Source organism: Oncorhynchus mykiss, unplaced genomic scaffold (genome assembly GCF_013265735.2).
Source record: "Oncorhynchus mykiss isolate Arlee unplaced genomic scaffold, USDA_OmykA_1.1 un_scaffold_164, whole genome shotgun sequence".
In the NCBI taxonomy this organism is placed as follows: domain Eukaryota; kingdom Metazoa; phylum Chordata; class Actinopteri; order Salmoniformes; family Salmonidae; genus Oncorhynchus; species Oncorhynchus mykiss.
Window position 1 is genome coordinate 408,000 of NW_023493668.1, and position 18,604 is coordinate 426,603.

General features: G+C 44.7%; 1 protein-coding gene across 8 annotated transcripts in view; it reads right to left on the minus strand.

Moving 5' to 3' along the window:
• The window catches only part of LOC110523102 (islet cell autoantigen 1-like protein), a 114,106-nt gene that overhangs the window by 65,464 nt on the left and 30,038 nt on the right, over positions 1-18,604 (minus strand). For 6 of the 8 annotated variants that reach the window (XM_036972478.1, XM_036972476.1, XM_036972472.1 and 3 more), the window contains exons 10-11: positions 9,075-9,118; positions 4,623-4,691 (exon numbers count right to left, since the gene is read on the minus strand). In XM_036972478.1, coding sequence (XP_036828373.1) covers positions 4,623-4,691; positions 9,075-9,118 — 113 coding nt within the window. The remainder of the gene's footprint in view (positions 1-4,622; positions 4,692-9,074; positions 9,119-18,604) is intronic. The other 2 variants (XM_036972479.1, XM_036972477.1) reach the window with 1 other exon arrangement.

The window sequence follows — 18,604 nt, forward strand, 5'->3', positions numbered from 1 at the left end:
GGGGTTAGAGGTAGGGTTAGGGGTTAGAGGTTAGGGGTTAGAGGTAGGGTTAGGGGTAGGGGTTAGAGGTCAGGGGTTAGAGGTAGGGGTAGGATTAGGGGTTAGAGGTTAGGGGTTAGAGGTTAGAGGTTAGAGGTAGGGTTAGGAGTTAGAGGTTAGGGGTTAGAGGTTAGGGGTTAGAGGTAGGGTTAGGGGTAAGATTAGGGGTTAGAGGTTAGGGGTTAGAGGTAGGGTTAGGGGTAGGGGTTAGAGGTAGGGTTAGAGGTAGGGTTAGGGGTAGGGGTTAGAGGTCAGGGGTTAGAGGTAGGGTTAGGGGTAGGGTTAGGGGTAGGGGTTAGAGGTTAGGGGTTAGAGGTAGGGTTAGAGGTAGGGTTAGGGGTAGGGGTTAGAGGTTAGGGGTTAGGGGTAGGGTTAGGGGTAGAGGTTAGAGGTTAGGGGTTAGAGGTTAGGGTTAGGGTTAGGGGTAAGATTAGGGGTTAGAGGTTAGGGGTTAGAGGTAGGGTTAGGAGTTAGGGGTTAGGGGTAGGGGTTAGAGGTTAGGGGTTAGAGGTAGGGTTAGGAGTTAGAGGTTAGGGGTTAGGGGTTAGAGGTCAGGGGTTAGAGGTAGGGTTAGGAGTAGGGGTTAGAGGTAGGGTTAGGAGTTAGGGGTTAGGGGTAGGGGTTAGAGGTTAGGGGTTAGAGGTAGGGTTAGGAGTTAGGGGTTAGAGGTTAGGGGTTAGAGGTTAGGGGTTAGAGGTTAGGGGTTAGAGGTAGGGGTAAGATTAGGGGTTAGGAGTAGGGGTTAGAGGTAGGGTTAGAGGTAGGGTTAGGGGTAGGGGTTAGAGGTCAGGAGTTAGAGGTAGGGTTAGAGGTAGGGTTATTGGTTAGAGGTCAGGGGTTAGAGGTAGGGTTAGGAGTAGGGGTTAGGGGGTAGGGGTAGGGGTTAGAGGTTAGGGGTTAGAGGTTAGGGGTTAGAGGTAGGGTTAGGGGTAGGGGTTAGAGGTTAGGGGTTAGAGGTAGGGTTAGGAGTAGGGGTTAGAGGTTAGGGGTTAGAGGTCAGGGGTTAGAGGTAGGGGTAAGATTAGGGGTTAGGGGTAGGGGTTAGAGGTAGGGTTAGAGGTAGGGTTAGGGGTAGGGGTTAGAGGTCAGGGGTTAGAGGTAGGGTTAGAGGTAGGGTTAGGGGTAGGGGTTAGAGGTCAGGGGTTAGAGGTAGGGTTAGGAGTAGGGGTTAGGGGGTAGGGGTTAGAGGTTAGGGGTTAGAGGTTAGGGGTTAGCGGTAGGGTTAGGGGTAGGGGTTAGAGGTTAGGGGTTAGAGGTAGGGGTTAGAGGTTAGGGGTTAGGGGTTAGAGGTAGGGTTAGGGGTAGGGGTTAGAGGTCAGGGGTTAGAGGTTAGGGGTTAGAGGTAGGGTTAGAGGTAGGGTTAGGGGTAGGGGTTAGAGGTTAGGGATTAGAGGTCAGGGGTTAGAGGTAGGGTTAGGGGTAGGATTAGGGGTTAGAGGTCAGGGGTTAGAGGTAGGGTTAGGGGTAGGATTAGGGGTTAGAGGTTAAGGGGTTAGAGGTAGGGTTAGGAGTTAGGGCCCTATAAAATATGTCATATATATTTTCCCAAATTCATTTTTTTCAGTTTTATTTTTCCTGGTTTTAGATGTTTTAGATTTTCACTCTCAAAATTACAGTTGTTCAACAAAATGGGATGTTCTGAGTCCATGCTGAAATCACAGAACACAATTACTTTAGGTCTGGAAGACCTTTTGTGTAATTCCCCTTTAATTGTGCATCTGGCCCTTTAATTGCGCATCTGGCCCTTTAATTGCGCATCTGGCCCTTTAATTGCGCATCTGGCCCTTTAATTGCGCATCTGGCCCTTTAATTGCTTATCTGGTCAGTGAGGGATGTTCCATCTAATGTGCCGGTCTGGTGATGGTTCTGTACTGCTGCTGCTCATTTCATGGAAAAGTTTGGAAATAACAAATAATAGATACAAATGATATACTTCCTCGTGATCTACTTCCTCGTGATCTACGTCCTCGTGATATACGTCCTCATGATCTACGTCCTCATGATCTACGTCCTCATGATCTACGTCCTCATGATCTACGTCCTCACGTCCTCATGATCTACGTCCTCATGATCTACGTCCTCATGATATACGTCCTCATGATATACGTCCTCATGATATACGTCCTCATGATATACGTCCTCATGATATACTTCTGCCAGGTAAAACTACTTTATAGTTAACATTTAATTGAGAAGGTTTTGGGGAAATATTTATGTCAACCCACAAGACGGTTATGACATCAACTGACTACACATGGAGTGATAGACAAACACGCTCCATGCAGACAGACAGACAGACAGACAGACAGACAAACACGCTCCATGCAGACAGACAGACAGACAGACAGACAAACACGCTCCATGCAGACAGACAGACAGACAGACAAACAAACACGCTCCATGCAGACAGACAGACAGGACAAACACGCTCCATGCAGACAGACAGACAGACAGACAGGACAAACAAACACGCTCCACACAGACAGACAGACAGACAGACACGCTCCACACAGACAGACAGACAGACACGCTGCAGACAGACAGACACGCTCCACACAGGCAGACAGACAAACACGCTCCACGCAGACAGACAGACAGACAGACAGACAGACAGACAGAAAAACACGCTCCACACAGACAGACAGACACGCTCCACACAGACAGACAGACAGACAAACACGCTCCACACAGACAGACAGACAGACACGCTCCACACAGACAGACAGACACGCTCCACACAGGCAGACAGGCAGACAGACAGACAGACACGCTCCACACAGGCAGACAGACACGCTCCACACAGACAGACAGGCAGACAGACAGACAAACATGCTCCACACAGACAGACAGACACGCTCCACGCAGACAGACAGGCAGACAGACAGGCTCCACACAGACAGACAGACACGCTCCACGCAGACAGACAGGCAGACAGACACGCTCCACACAGACAGACAGACACGCTCCACGCAGACAGACAGACACGCTCCACGCAGACAGACAGGCAGACAGACACGCTCCACACAGACAGACACGCTCCACACAGACAGACACGCTCCACGCAGACAGACAGGCAGACAGACACTCTCCACACAGGCAGACAGACAGACAGACACGCTCCACACAGGCAGACAGACAGACAGACAGACAGACACGCTCCACACAGGCAGACAAACAGAGAGATAGACAGACACGCTTCACACAGACAGGCAGACAAACACGCTCCACACAGACAGACAGACAGATAGACAGGCAGACAGACACGCTCCACACAGACAGACAGACAGGCTCCACACAGACAGACAGGCAGATAGACAAATACGCTCTACACAGACAGACAGACAGACAGGCAGACAGACACGCCCCACACAGACAGACAGGCAGACAGATATACAGGCAGACAGACACGCTTCACACAGACAGACAGGCAGACAGACACGCTCCACACAGACATGCAGACAGACACGCCCCACACAGACAGACAGACAGGCAGACAGACAGGCTCCACACAGACAGGCAGACAGACAGATATACAGGCAGACAGACAGACACGCTCCACAGAGACAGGCAGACAAACACGCTCCACACAGACAGACAGATAGACAGACAGGCAGACAGACAGGCAGACAGACACACTCCACACAGACAGACAGGCAGACAGACACGTTCCACACAGACAGACAGACAGGCAGACAGACAGACAGACCACCCTCCACACTGACAGACAGGCAGACAGACAAACACGCTCCACACAGACAGACAGGCAGACAGACAGGCAGACACGCTCCACACAGACAGACAGACAGGCAGACAGACACACTCCACACAGACAGACAGGCAGACAGACACGTTCCACACAGACAGACAGACAGGCAGACAGACAGACAGACCACCCTCCACACTGACAGACAGGCAGACAGACAAACACGCTCCACATAGACAGACAGGCAGATAGACAGACACGCTCCACACAGACAGACTGACAGACAGACAGGCAGACAGACAGACAGACAGACACGCTCCACACAGACAGACAGACAGACAGACAGACAGACAGACAGACAGGCAGACAGACAGACCACCCTCCACACTGACAGACAGGCAGACAGACAAACACGCTCCACACAGACAGACAGACAGGCAGACAGACAGGCAGACACGCTCCACACAGACAGACAGACAGGCAGACAGATAAACAGGCAGACAGACACGCTCCATACAGTAGTTTGGCTAGCCAGTCATAGGTGGGCTGGTAATTAACACTAACCCTTAACCCTAACCCTAACCCCTAACCCTTAACCCTAAACCTTAACCCCTAACCCTTAACCCTAACCCTAAACCCTAAACCCCTATCCCTAAACACTAACCCTTAACCCCTAACCTCTAACTCTAACCCCTAACCCTGTCCCCTAACCCTTAACCCTAACCTGCTGGAGACCCCTGGTGTATGGAAAAACCTCAACACTTAGATACCTTTTACAATTACAATTATCAAAATATAAAGTGAATAAGGACTAGCTTCTGCACAGAACAATTACATAAAGAATCACAACACGCATGTACACAAACATACACACACGTACCAGAGTCCAGACTAGCACACAGAGAGCTTTCACTGATGTGGCTCTGTCCATCAGCAGCATGGAAGGGGCCTGTAAAGGAAACCACATCAAGTACATCATGTCATTCCAGTCCACTAAACATGTTATAGCCTATCTAGCCCAGTAGGGGTCAGTATATAATGTAATGTTATAGTATATCTAATCCAGTAGGGGTCAGTATACAATGTAATGTTATAGCATATCTAGCCCAGTAGGGGTCAGTATATAATGTAATGTTATAGTATATCTAATCCAGTAGGGGTTAGTCCAGTAGGGGTATACAGTAGGGGTTAGTCCAGTAGGGGTATACAATGTAATGTTATAGCATATCTAGCCCAGTAGGGGTCAGTATATAATGTAATGTTATAGTATATCTAATCCAGTAGGGGTCAGTATACAATGTAATGTTATAGCATATCTAGCCCAGTAGGGGTCAGTATATAATGTAATGTTATAGCATATCTAGCCCAGTAGGGGTCAGTATATAATGTAATGTTATAGTATATCTAACCTGTCTCAGCCTCCAGTATTTATGCTGCAGTAGTTTGTGTCGGGGGGCTAGGGTCAGTTTGTTATATCTGGAGTACTTCTCTTGTCTTATCCGGTGTCCTGTGTGAATTTAAGTGTGCTCTCTCTAATTCTCTCTTTCTCTCTCTCTCGGAGGACCTGAGCCCTAGGACCATGCCTCAGGACTACCTGACATGATGACTCCTTGCTGTCCCCAGTCCACCTGGCCGTGCTGCTGCTCCAGTTTCAACTGTTCTGCCTTATTATTATTGGACCATGCTGGTCATTTATGAACATTTGAACATCTTGACCATGTTTTGTTATAATCTCCACCCGGCACAGGCAGAAGAGGACTGGCCACCCCACATAGCCTGGTTCCTCTCTAGGTTTCTTCCTAGGTTTTGGCCTTTCTAGGGAGTTTTTCCTAGCCACCGTGCTTCTACACCTGCATTGCTTGCTGTTTGGGGTTTTAGGCTGGGTTTCTGTACAGCACTTTGAAATATCAGCTGATGTACGAAGGGCTATATAAATAAATTTGATTTGATTTGAGTAGGGGTCAGTGTATAATGTAATGTTATAGTATATCTAGCCCAGTAGGGGTCAGTATATAATGTAATGTTATAGTATAGATAACCCAGTAGGGGTCAGTAGGGGTCAGTATATAATGTAATGTTATAGTATAGATAACCCAGTAGGGGTCAGTATATAATGTAATGTTATAGTATATCTAACCCAGTAGGGGTCAGTATATAATGTAATGTTATAGTATATCTAACCCAGTAGGGGTCAGTATATAATGTAATGTTATAGTATATCTAATCCAGTAGGGGTCAGTATATAATGTAATGTTATAGTATATCTAACCCAGTAGGGGTCAGTGTATAATGTAATGTTATAGTATATCTAGCCCAGTAGGGGTCAGTATATAATGTAATGTTATAGTATATCTAGCCCAGTAGGGGTCAGTATATAATGTAATGTTATAGTATATCTAGCCCAGTAGGGGTCAGTATATAATGTAATGTTATAGTATATCTAACCCAGTAGGGGTCAGTATATAATGTAATGTTATAGTATATCTAGCCCAGTAGGGGTCAGTATATAATGTAATGTTATAGTATATCTAGCCCAGTAGGGGTCAGTATATAATGTAATGTTATAGTATATCTAGCCCAGTAGGGGTCAGTATATAATGTAATGTTATAGTATATCTAGCCCAGTAGGGGTCAGTATATAATGTAATGTTATAGTATATCTAACCCAGTAGGGGTCAGTAGGGGTCAGTATATAATGTAATGTTATAGTATATCTAATCCAGTAGGGGTCAGTATATAATGTAATGTTATAGTATATCTAACCCAGTAGGGGTCAGTATATAATGTAATGTTATAGCATATCTAGCCCAGTAGGGGTCAGTATATAATGTAATGTTATAGTATATCTAACCCAGTAGGGGTCAGTGTATAATGTAATGTTATAGTATATCTAGCCCAGTAGGGGTCAGTGTATAATGTAATGTTATAGTATATCTAACCCAGTAGGGGTCAGTAGGGGTCAGTATATAATGTAATGTTATAGTATATCTAACCCAGTAGGGGTCAGTATATAATGTAATGTTATAGTATATCTAATCCAGTAGGGGTCAGTATATAATGTAATGTTATAGTATATCTAGCCCAGTAGAGGTCAGTATATAATGTAATGTTATAGTATATATAACCCAGTAGGGGTCAGTAGGGGTCAGTATATAATGTAATGTTATAGTATATCTAGCCCAGTAGGGGTCAGTATATAATGTAATGTTATAGTATATCTAACCCAGTAGGGGTCAGTATATAATGTAATGTTATAGTATATCTAATCCAGTAGGGGTCAGTATATAATGTAATGTTATAGTATATCTAATCCAGTAGGGGTCAGTATATAATGTAATGTTATAGTATATCTAATCCAGTAGGGGTCAGTATATAATGTAATGTTATAGTATATCTAACCCAGTAGGGGTCAGTATATAATGTAATGTTATAGTATATCTAGCCCAGTAGGGGTCAGTATATAATGTAATGTTATAGTATATCTAACCCAGTAGGGGTCAGTATATAATGTAATGTTATAGTATATCTAGCCCAGTAGGGGTCAGTATATAATGTAATGTTATAGTATATCTAGCCCAGTAGGGGTCAGTATATAATGTAATGTTATAGTATATCTAACCCAGTAGGGGTCAGTGTATAATGTAATGCTATAGTATATCTAGCCCAGTAGGGGTCAGTATATAATGTAATGTTATAGTATATCTAACCCAGTAGGGGTCAGTGTATAATGTAATGTTATAGTATATCTAATCCAGTAGGGGTCAGTATATAATGTAATGTTATAGTATATCTAGCCCAGTAGAGGTCAGTATATAATGTAATGTTATAGTATATCTAGCCCAGTAGAGGTCAGTATATAATGTAATGTTATAGTATATCTAACCCAGTAGGGGTCAGTAGGGGTCAGTATATAATGTAATGTTATAGTATATCTAGCCCAGTAGGGGTCAGTATATAATGTAATGTTATAGTATAGATAACCCAGTAGGGGTCAGTATATAATGTAATGTTATAGTATATCTAACCCAGTAGGGGTCAGTGTATAATGTAATGTTATAGTATATCTAGCCCAGTAGGGGTCAGTGTATAATGTAATGTTATAGTATATATAACCCAGTAGGGGTCAGTAGGGGTCAGTATATAATGTAATGTTATAGTATATCTAACCCAGTAGGGGTCAGTGTATAATGTAATGTTATAGTATATCTAGCCCAGTAGGGGTCAGTATATAATGTAATGTTATAGTATATCTAGCCCAGTAGGGGTCAGTATATAATGTAATGTTATAGTATATCTAACCCAGTAGGGGTCAGTATACAATGTAATGTTATAGCATATCTAGCCCAGTAGGGGTCAGTGTATAATGTAATGTTATAGTATATCTAGCCCAGTAGGGGTCAGTATATAATGTAATGTTATAGTATATATAACCCAGTAGGGGTCAGTAGGGGTCAGTATATAATGTAATGTTATAGCATATCTAGCCCAGTAGGGGTCAGTATATAATGTAATGTTATAGCATAACTAACCCAGTAGGGGTCAGTAGGGGTCAGTAGGGGTCAGTAGGGGTCAGTAGGTGTCAGTAATGGTCAGTATATAATGTAATGTTATAGTATATATAACCCAGTAGGGGTCAGTAGGGGTCAGTAGGGGTCAGTAGGTGTCAGTAATGGTCAGTATATAATGTAATGTTATAGTATATCTAGCCCAGTAGGGGTCAGTATATAATGTAATGTTATAGTATATCTAGCCCAGTAGGGGTCAGTGTATAATGTAATGTTATAGTATATCTAATCCAGTAGGGGTCAGTATATAATGTAATGTTATAGTATATCTAGCCCAGTAGGGGTCAGTATATAATGTAATGTTATAGTATATCTAATCCAGTAGGGGTCAGTATATAATGTAATGTTATAGTATATCTAGCCCAGTAGGGGTCAGTATATAATGTAATGTTATAGTATATATAACCCAGTAGGGGTCAGTATATAATGTAATGTTATAGTATATCTAATCCAGTAGGGGTCAGTAGGGGTCAGTAGGGGTCAGTAGGGGTCAGTAGGGGTCAGTAGGGGTCAGTATATAATGTAATGTTATAGTATATCTAGCCCAGTAGAGGTCAGTATATAATGTAATGTTATAGCATAACTAACCCAGTAGGGGTCAGTATATAATGTAATGTTATAGCATAACTAACCCAGTAGGTGTCAGTTGGGGTCAGTAGGGGTCAGTAGGGGTCAGTATATAATGTAATGTTATAGCATAACTAACCCAGTAGGGGTCAGTAGGGGTCAGTAGGGGTCAGTAGGGGTCAGTAGGGGTCAGTACGTACCAGAGGCTGATTCTGATGGCTTCTCTTCATCCAGAGAGACCAGACTGAGAGGAGAGAAAGGATATTTTTGTTATTTTATTAGGATCCCCATTAGCTGTTGTGAAAGCAGCAGCTACTCTTCCTGGGGTCCACACAAAACATGACATAAGAACATTAATAAACAAGAAGAGCTCAAGGACAGAACTACACTGAACAAAAAAATACTGAACAAAAATAAATTGGCCCCATGTTTCATGAGCTGAAATAAAAGATCCCGCAAATTTTCCATAAGCACAAAAAGCTTTCTGTTCAATTTTATGCACAAATTCGTTGACATCCCTGATTGTGAACATTTCTCCTTTGACAAGATAATCCACCTGACAGGTGTGGAATATCAAGAAGCTGATTAAAAAGCCTGATCATTACACAGATGCTACATGTGCTGGGGACCATACAAGGCCACTCTGAAATGTGCGTTTTTTTCACACAACACAATGCCACAGATGTCAACATTTTTTAGGGAGTGTGCAATTGGCATGCTGACTGCAGGAATGTCCACTGATTGAATGTTCATTTCTCTACCATAAATGTTTTTCAACATTGTTTCAGAGAACTTGGGGTTATGGTTTTGGCCGGCATAAGCTACGGACATGAACACAATTGAATTTTATCAGTGGCAATTTGAATGAGTCCCATTGTCTTGCCATTCCTCCGCCACCATCACCTCATGTTTCAGCATGATAATACACAGCCCCATGTAGCAAGGATCTGTACACTTCCTGGAAGCTGAAAATGTCCCAGTTATTCCATGGCCTGCAATCTCACCAGACATGTCATCCATTGAGCATGTTGGGGATGCTCTGGATAGACGTGAACGACAGAATGTTACAGTTCCCGCCAATATCCAGCAACTTCGCACAGCCATTGAAGAGGAGTGGGACAACATTCCACAGGCCAGAATCAACAGCCGGATCAACTCTATGAGAAGGAGATGTCGCGCTGCATGAGGCAAATGGTGGTCACACCAGATACTGACTGGTTTTCTGATCCATACCCCTACTTTAAAAACCCCCATCTGTGACCCACAGATGCATGTCTGTATTCCCAGTCATGTGAAATCCATAGATTAGGGCCTAATGGATTTATTTACATTGACTGTACCTCAGTAAAATCATGTTGTGTTTATATTTTTTGTAAATGTATAAACAGCACACACAGCCTACATACATAAAATATCTAGGTTAAATAGGGGAGAGATTGTTCTGGATTTGGGGACTGTGAAAAGACCCCTGGTGGTATGTCTGGTGGGGTAAGTGTGTATGTCAGAGCTAGGGTTGGAAAGGGTCAGAACGTTCTGGTAAATATCCTGAATTTTTATGGAAGTTTTCCATGGGAAGTTCATCCCCGGAATTTGGGGAATTTTGCTTAACTTCATCAAAAAAGTAACAGCTTAGTTAACAGTGAACCTTCTAACATATTTTGGTTAAACTCTCCCCAATTCAATGGAATTGCAACCCTCTGCATGCACAGTGCATTTTTCCATCACATGTACAGCTGATCCTCAAGATCTTACACACTAATGAGATGCTAATGAACCCACACTACTACACCGTCTGAGCCAAGGACTACATGCTTTCTGGTAAGTTTTGATTACAATACTGGGTGAGGTGAATATATTTTATATGACATACCTGATTTTGCTTGAGCCTGCTAACTGAGGAGTGTTAATGCACCTGTTTCCATACATGTTTGTATCTTACAAAGGAGTTGTTTAATCTAACTGCTTAACTATTTATCTGCACATGGAATTGTATTTGGTTTTTTTTAAACTATTTTTTCTAATCTTTACAGGAAAATGCCACAGGCACTATCTGATGAGTGGAGACATTTCCCTGCAGCTAATGTAGAAGGAAAAGCTGTGTACATTCGCAAATAATGTGCCAAATCATATGTGAAGAATGCAACAAAGATGCAGAGTCATCTGGCCAAGTGCATAAAGTTCCCTCAGCGCTCACAACAAGCAACCTCTGACAAAAGTCCCTCTACTTCTGTTCGAGGTGTAAAGGATGAATCAGACACCTTATCGATAGAAACAGCTCATGGTCCTCCTGGAATCCGAAGTGTTTTTGACTCAATGGAGGAACGTAGTCAGAGAAATGTTGATGAATGTCTTGCTCGAGCTGTGTATGGTTCACCTCTGGTGCTCAAAGGCAATGTGTATTGGAAGACATTTCTGAGTGTTCTTCTCCCAGCATACATCCCTCCAACCAGACATGCATTATCTACTAATCTGCTGGATGCAGAGTTCAACAGAGTTCAAGTGAAGGTCAAGCAAATCATAGGGAAAACAGACTATTACAATCATCTCTGATTGGTGGGCGAATGTTCGTGGACAAGGAATAATTTAACTACCTCATCTCCACCCTCAACCAGTATTCTACAAGAGCACAGACACAAGGGACAACAGACACACCGGTCTCTACATTGCAGATGAGCTGAAGGCAGTCATCAATGACCTTGGACCACAGAAGGTATTTGCACTGGTGACAGACAATGCTGCGAACATGAAGGCTGCTCGATCTAAAGTGGAGTCTTACCCTCACATCACACCCATTCGCTGTACTGTTCATGCATTGAATCTGCTCCCCAAGACATCATGACACTAAAAACAATGGAAACACTCTGCAAGAGAGCCAAGGAAATGGTTAGGTATGTGAAGGATCATCAAGTTATAGCAGCAATCTACCTCACCAAGCAAAGTGAGAAGAATAAGAGCACCACATTGAAGCTGCCCAGCAACACCCGTTGGGATGGTGTTGTCATCATGTTTGACAGTCTCCTGGAGGGGAAGTAGTCTCCAAGAAATGGCCATATCCCAGTCTGCCGATATGGACAGCCCCATCAAGAGGATCCTCCTGGATGATGTATTTTGGGAGAGAGTGGTAAGCAGCCTGAAACTCCTGAAACCTATAGCAGTAGCCATTGCACAGATTGAGGGAGGCATTGCCATCCTGCTTGCAGATGTAAGAGAATAAATCCGTACTGCCCTGCCCACTTCACTGTTGCCCCAAGCAGAGGAAACTGCAGTTCTGAAATACATCAAAAAGTGTGAAGACTTCTGCCTGAAGCCCAAACACGCCGCAGCGTACATGTTGGACCCCAAGTATGCTGGCAAGAGCATCCTGTCTGGTGCAGAGATCAACCAGGCCTATGGCGTCATCACTACCGTGTCTCGCCACCTTGGCCTGGATGAGGGCAAGGTTCTTGGCAGTCTGGAGAAGTACACAACCAAGCAAGGGCTTTGGGATGGAGACGCAATATGGCAGTCGCGCCAACATATCTCATCAGCCACCTGGTGGAAGGGACTTTGTGGATCTGAGGCTCTTTCCCCTGTTGCCTCCATCATCCTCCAAATCCCACCAACATCAGCTGCCTCAGAGCACAACTGGTCCTTGTTTGGGAACACACACACCAAAGCACTCAACAGGCTGACCAATACAAGTGTTGAAAAATTGGTGGCCAGCCGGGCAAATTTCAGGCTTTTAGAGCCTGACAACTAGCCATCCTCAACAAGGTTGGAAAGTGACAGTGAAGATGAGGCCTCAGAGTCTGATGTTCAAGAGGTGGACATTGAGGAGGTCCAGGGAGAAGACATGGAAGACTGAGAGGAAGACAACCAAAGCTTTAGTTCCTAGACTATTATTTTACAGATGTATGTTGAAAACGTTTTTGGGAGATGTGATGGATCATTCAATATTCCCTTTATTTTGTTGTTCAGTGAAATCATCCCATCTGAAGAGTCAACTCATTTAATTACATTTAAATTCATAACAAATGTTTTTTTAAAGTATTTCTATTGGAAGGATTTCATATTTTGCAATTATGTCACCTAATGATAAGGTCTATGTGTCTGTCTCCATATGATATGGTAAATATATCGAATGCAAAAAGCATCTACATTTAAATAGTATTAATATAAATGTGCATATATTTCTGTTAATTCCCATTTATTCCTTGGAATATTTCCACCTCTGAATATTCCCCAAAATGTGTAACCCTAGAGCTGTGAGTAACCCTAGAGCTGTGTGTAACCCTAGAGCTGTGTGTAACCCTAGAGCTGTGAGTAACCCTAGAGCTGTGTGTAACCCTAGAGCTGTGTGTAACCCTAGAGCTGTGAGTAACCCTAGAGCTGTGAGTAACCCTAGAGCTGTGTGTAACCCTAGAGCTGTGTGTAACCCTAGAGCTGTGAGTAACCCTAGAGCTGTGTGTAACCCTAGAGCTGTGTGTAACCCTAGAGCTGTGTGTAACCCTAGAGCTGTGTGTAACCCTAGAGCTGTGTGTAACCCTAGAGCTGTGTGTAACCCTAGAGCTGTGAGTAACCCTAGAGCTGTGTGTAACCCTAGAGCTGTGAGTAACCCTAGAGCTGTGTGTAACCCTAGAGCTGTGTGTAACCCTAGAGCTGTGTGTAACCCTAGAGCTGTGAGTAACCCTAGAGCTGTGTGCAACCCTAGAGCTGTGTGCAACTCTAGAGCTGTGTGCAACCCTAGAGCTGTGTGTAACCCTAGAGCTGTGTGTAACCCTAGAGCTGTGTGTAACCCTAGAGCTGTGAGTAACCCTAGAGCTGTGAGTAACCCTAGAGCTGTGTGTAACCCTAGAGCTGTGTGTAACCCTAGAGCTGTGAGTAACCCTAGAGCTGTGTGTAACCCTAGAGCTGTGTGTAACCCTAGAGCTGTGTGCAACCCTAGAGCTGTGTGCAACCCTAGAGCTGTGTGTAACCCTAGAGCTGTGTGTAACCCTAAGGCTGTGTGTAACCCTAGAGCTGTTTGTAACCCTAGAGCTGTGTGTAACCCTAGAGATGTGTGTAACCCTAGAGCTGTGTGTAACCCTAGAGCTGTGAGTAACCCTAGAGCTGTGTGTAACCCTAGAGCTGTGTGTAACCCTAGAGCTGTGTGTAACCCTAGAGCTGTGAGTAACCCTAGAGCTGTGTGTAACCCTAGAGCTGTGAGTAACCCTAGAGCTGTGTGTAACCCTAGAGCTGTGAGTAACCCTAGAGCTGTGAGTAACCCTAGAGCTGTGTGTAACCCTAGAGCTGTGTGTAACCCTAGAGCTGTGAGTAACCCTAGAGCTGTGTGTAACCCTAGAGCTGTGTGTAACCCTAGAGCTGTGTGCAACCCTAGAGCTTTGTGTAACCCTAGAGCTGTGTGTAACCCTAGAGCTGTGTGTAACCCTAGAGCTGTGTGCAACCCTAGAGCTTTGTGCAACCCTAGAGCTGTGTGTAACCCTAGAGCTGTGTGTAACCCTAAGGCTGTGTGTAACCCTAGAGCTGTGTGTAACCCTAGAGCTGTGTGTAACCCTAGAGCTGTGAGTAACCCTAGAGCTGTGAGTAACCCTAGAGCTGTGTGCAACCCTAGAGCTTTGTGCAACCCTAGAGCTGTGTGTAACCCTAGAGCTGTGTGTAACCCTAAGGCTGTGTGTAACCCTAGAGCTGTGTGTAACCCTAGAGCTGTGTGTAACCCTAGAGCTGTGAGTAACCCTAGAGCTGTGTGTAACCCTAGAGCTGTGTGCAACCCTAGAGCTTTGTGCAACCCTAGAGCTGTGTGTAACCCTAGAGCTGTGTGTAACCCTAAGGCTGTGTGTAACCCTAGAGCTGTGTGTAACCCTAGAGCTGTGTGTAACCCTAGAGCTGTGAGTAACCCTAGAGCTGTGAGTAACCCTAGAGCTGTGTGCAACCCTAGAGCATTGTGCAACCCTAGAGCTGTGTGTAACCCTAGAGCTGTGTGTAACCCTAAGGCTGTGTGTAACCCTAGAGCTGTGTGTAACCCTAGAGCTGTGTGTAACCCTAGAGCTGTGTGTAACCCTAGAGCTGTGTGTAACCCTAGTCAGTGCAACCCTAGAGCTGTGAGTAACCCTAGAGCTGTGTGTAACCCTAGAGCTGTGTGTAACCCTAGAGCTGTGAGTAACCCTAGAGCTGTGTGTAACCCTAGAGCTGTGTGTAACCCTAAGGCTGTGTGTAACCCTAGAGCTGTGAGTAACCCTAGAGCTGTGTGTAACCCTAGAGCTGTGTGTAACCCTAGAGCTGTGTGTAACCCTAGTCAGTGCAACCCTAGAGCTGTGAGTAACCCTAGAGCTGTGTGTAACCCTAGAGCTGTGTGTAACCCTAGAGCTGTGAGTAACCCTAGAGCTGTGTGTAACCCTAGAGCTGTGAGTAACCCTAGAGCTGTGTGTAACCCTAGAGCTGTGAGTAACCCTAGAGCTGTGAGTAACCCTAGAGCTGTGTGTAACCCTAGAGCTGTGTGTAACCCTAGAGCTGTGTGTAACCCTAGAGCTGTGTGTAACCCTAGAGCTGTGTGCAACCCTAGAGCTGTGTGCAACCCTAGAGCTTTGTGCAACCCTAGAGCTGTGTGTAACCCTAGAGCTGTGTGTAACCCTAAGGCTGTGTGTAACCCTAGAGCTGTGTGTAACCCTAGAGCTGTGTGTAACCCTAGAGCTGTGAGTAACCCTAGAGCTGTGTGTAACCCTAGAGCTGTGTGTAACCCTAGAGCTGTGTGTAACCCTAGTCAGTGCAACCCTAGAGCTGTGAGTAACCCTAGAGCTGTGTGTAACCCTAGAGCTGTGTGTAACCCTAGAGCTGTGAGTAACCCTAGAGCTGTGTGTAACCCTAGAGCTGTGAGTAACCCTAGAGCTGTGTGTAACCCTAGAGCTGTGTGTAACCCTAGAGCTGTGTGTAACCCTAGAGCTGTGTGTAACCCTAGAGCTGTGAGTAACCCTAGAGCTGTGTGTAACCCTAGAGCTGTGTGTAACCCTAGTCAGTGCAACCCTAGAGCTGTGAGTAACCCTAGAGCTGTGTGTAACCCTAGAGCTGTGAGTAACCCTAGAGCTGTGTGTAACCCTAGAGCTGTGAGTAACCCTAGAGCTGTGTGTAACCCTAGAGCTGTGTGTAACCCTAGAGCTGTGTGTAACCCTAGAGCTGTGTGTAACCCTAGAGCTGTGTGTAACCCTAGTCAGTGCAACCCTAGAGCTGTGAGTAACCCTAGAGCTGTGTGTAACCCTAGTCAGTGCAACCCTAGAGCTGTGTGTAACCCTAGAGCTGTGTGTAACCCTAGAGCTGTGTGTAACACTAGAGCTGTGTGTAAGTGCAACCCTAGTCAATGCCACCCTAGTCAGTGCCACCCTAGTCAGTGCCACCCTAGTCAGTGCCATCCTAGTCAGTGCCACCCTAGTCAATGCCACCCTAGTCAATGCCACCCTAGTCAGTGCAACCCTAGTCAGTGCAACCCTAGTCATTGCAACCCTAGTCAATGCAACCTTAGTCAATGCAACCCTAGTCAGTGCCACCCTAGTCAGTGCCACACTAGTCAATGCCACCCTAGTCAGTGCAACCCTAGTCAGTGCAACCCTAGTCAGTGCCACCCTAGTCAGTGCAACCCTAGTCAATGCAACCCTAGTCAATGCAACCCTAGACAATGCCACCCTAGAGCTGTGTGTAAGTTGATTTTGCAAACAATTTAGTTTCTTATATTAATATCAGCCCTCTGATTACAATGAAGAGCAAGTTGTGCCGCTCTGTTCTGGGCCAGCTGCCGCTTAACTAGGTCTTTCTTTGACGCACTTGACCACATGACTCGACAATAATCAAGATAAGACAAAACTGGAGCCTGCAGGATTTGCTATGAGGGCATGGTTACACGTGGTCTGCAGTTGTGAGGCCGATTGGATGTACTGCCAAATTCTCCAAAACGACGTTGGAGGCGGCAAAGAGTAGAGAAATGCAAATTAAATGATCTAGCAACAGCTCTAGTGGACATTCCTGAAATCAACATGCCAATTGCACGCTCCCTAAAAACTTGAGACATCTGTGGCATTGTGTTTTGTGACTAAACTGTACATTTTAGAGTGGCCTTTTATTGTCCCCAGCACAAGGTGCACCTCATGCTGTTTTAATCAGCTTATTGATATACCACACCTGTCAGGTGGATGGGTTATCTTGGCAAAGGAGAAATACTCACTAACAACAATGTAAACAAACTTGTGCACAGCTCTGTGAAATAAGCTTTCTGTGCATATGGAACATTTCTGGGATCTTTTATTTCAGCTCCTGAAACATGGGACGAACCCTTAACCTGTTGCATTTTTATTTTTGTTCAGTATAGTTTTAGAGACGTTCAGGACCAGTTTATTACTGGCCACACATTCCAAAACAGACTGCAACTCCTTGTTAAGGGTTTCAGTGACTTCATTAGCTGTGGTTACTGACACGTATATAGTTGAATCATCAGCATACATGGACACACAGGTTTTGTTTAATACCCGTGGTTCCCAAACTAGGGGTCGTGACCCCATATGAAGGTCGCCTGACATGAAAATGAGGTTGCGGGAGAATTTCCAAAATCACCCCCCAAAATTAACCAATATTTAAAAACAAATATATATATTTTGTATCTCAATCATGATGTGGTTAATGTTAAAACATCTGAATGAAAATTGATTTCTAAAAAATACAATTCAACCAGAGTGGCCTTACATGCTGACCAAACCAGACGCCATCAGGACACGCAGGTTGGAATATCAAAACAAACTCTGAGACAATTATATTAATTTGGGGACAGGTCGAAAACCATTAAAGATGTATGGCAATTTAGCTAAATAGATAGCTGTTGCTAGCTCATTTGTCCTGGGATATAAACATTGGGTTGTTATTTTACCTTAAATGCACAAGGTCCTCTACCCGACAATTAATCCACAGATAAAAAGGTCAACTGAGTTCCTTTCTCATCATCTCTCCTCCTTCCTCAGGCTTATTTTTTACTTCTTTGGACTTTATATGGCGGTTGGCAACCAACTTTATTGCTACAACGACTGGAGACTTCATCTTTCAATCACCCCCGTGGGTATATGCTGCTAAACACCAATGAGGAGATGGCAAGTGGGTATATGCTGCTAAGCACCAATGAGGAGATGGGAGAGGCCGGATTTGCAGCGCGTCACAAATAGGTTCGATTCCGGCGCCGACAGAGATGGCCGCCTCGCTTCGCGTTCCTAGGAAACTATGCAGCATTTAGTTTTTTTACGTGTTATTTCTTACATTGGTACCCCAAGTAATCTTAGGTTTCATTAAATACAGTCGGGAGGAACTACTGAATATAAGAGCAACGTCAACTCACCATCATTACGACCAGGAATATGACTTTCCCGAAGCGGATCCTGTGTTTTGCCCACCACCCAGGACAATGGATCGGATCCTGTGTTTTGCCCACCACCCAGGACAATGGATCGGATCCTGTGTTTTGCCCACCATCCAGGACAATGGATCGGATCCCAGCCGGTGACCCAAAACAACGACGTTGTAAAAGAGGCAAACAAAGCGTTCTTCTGGTCAGGCTCCGTAGACGGGCACATCGCGCACCACTCCCTAGCATACTACTCGCCAATGTCCAGTCTCTTGACAACAAGGTTGATGAAATCCGAGCAAGGGTAGCATTTGTCGTGGAAAATCGGTTCAAATATAACGCTTACAAGAACTCTGTGAATTCAATAGGCTTTTAATACAAGAG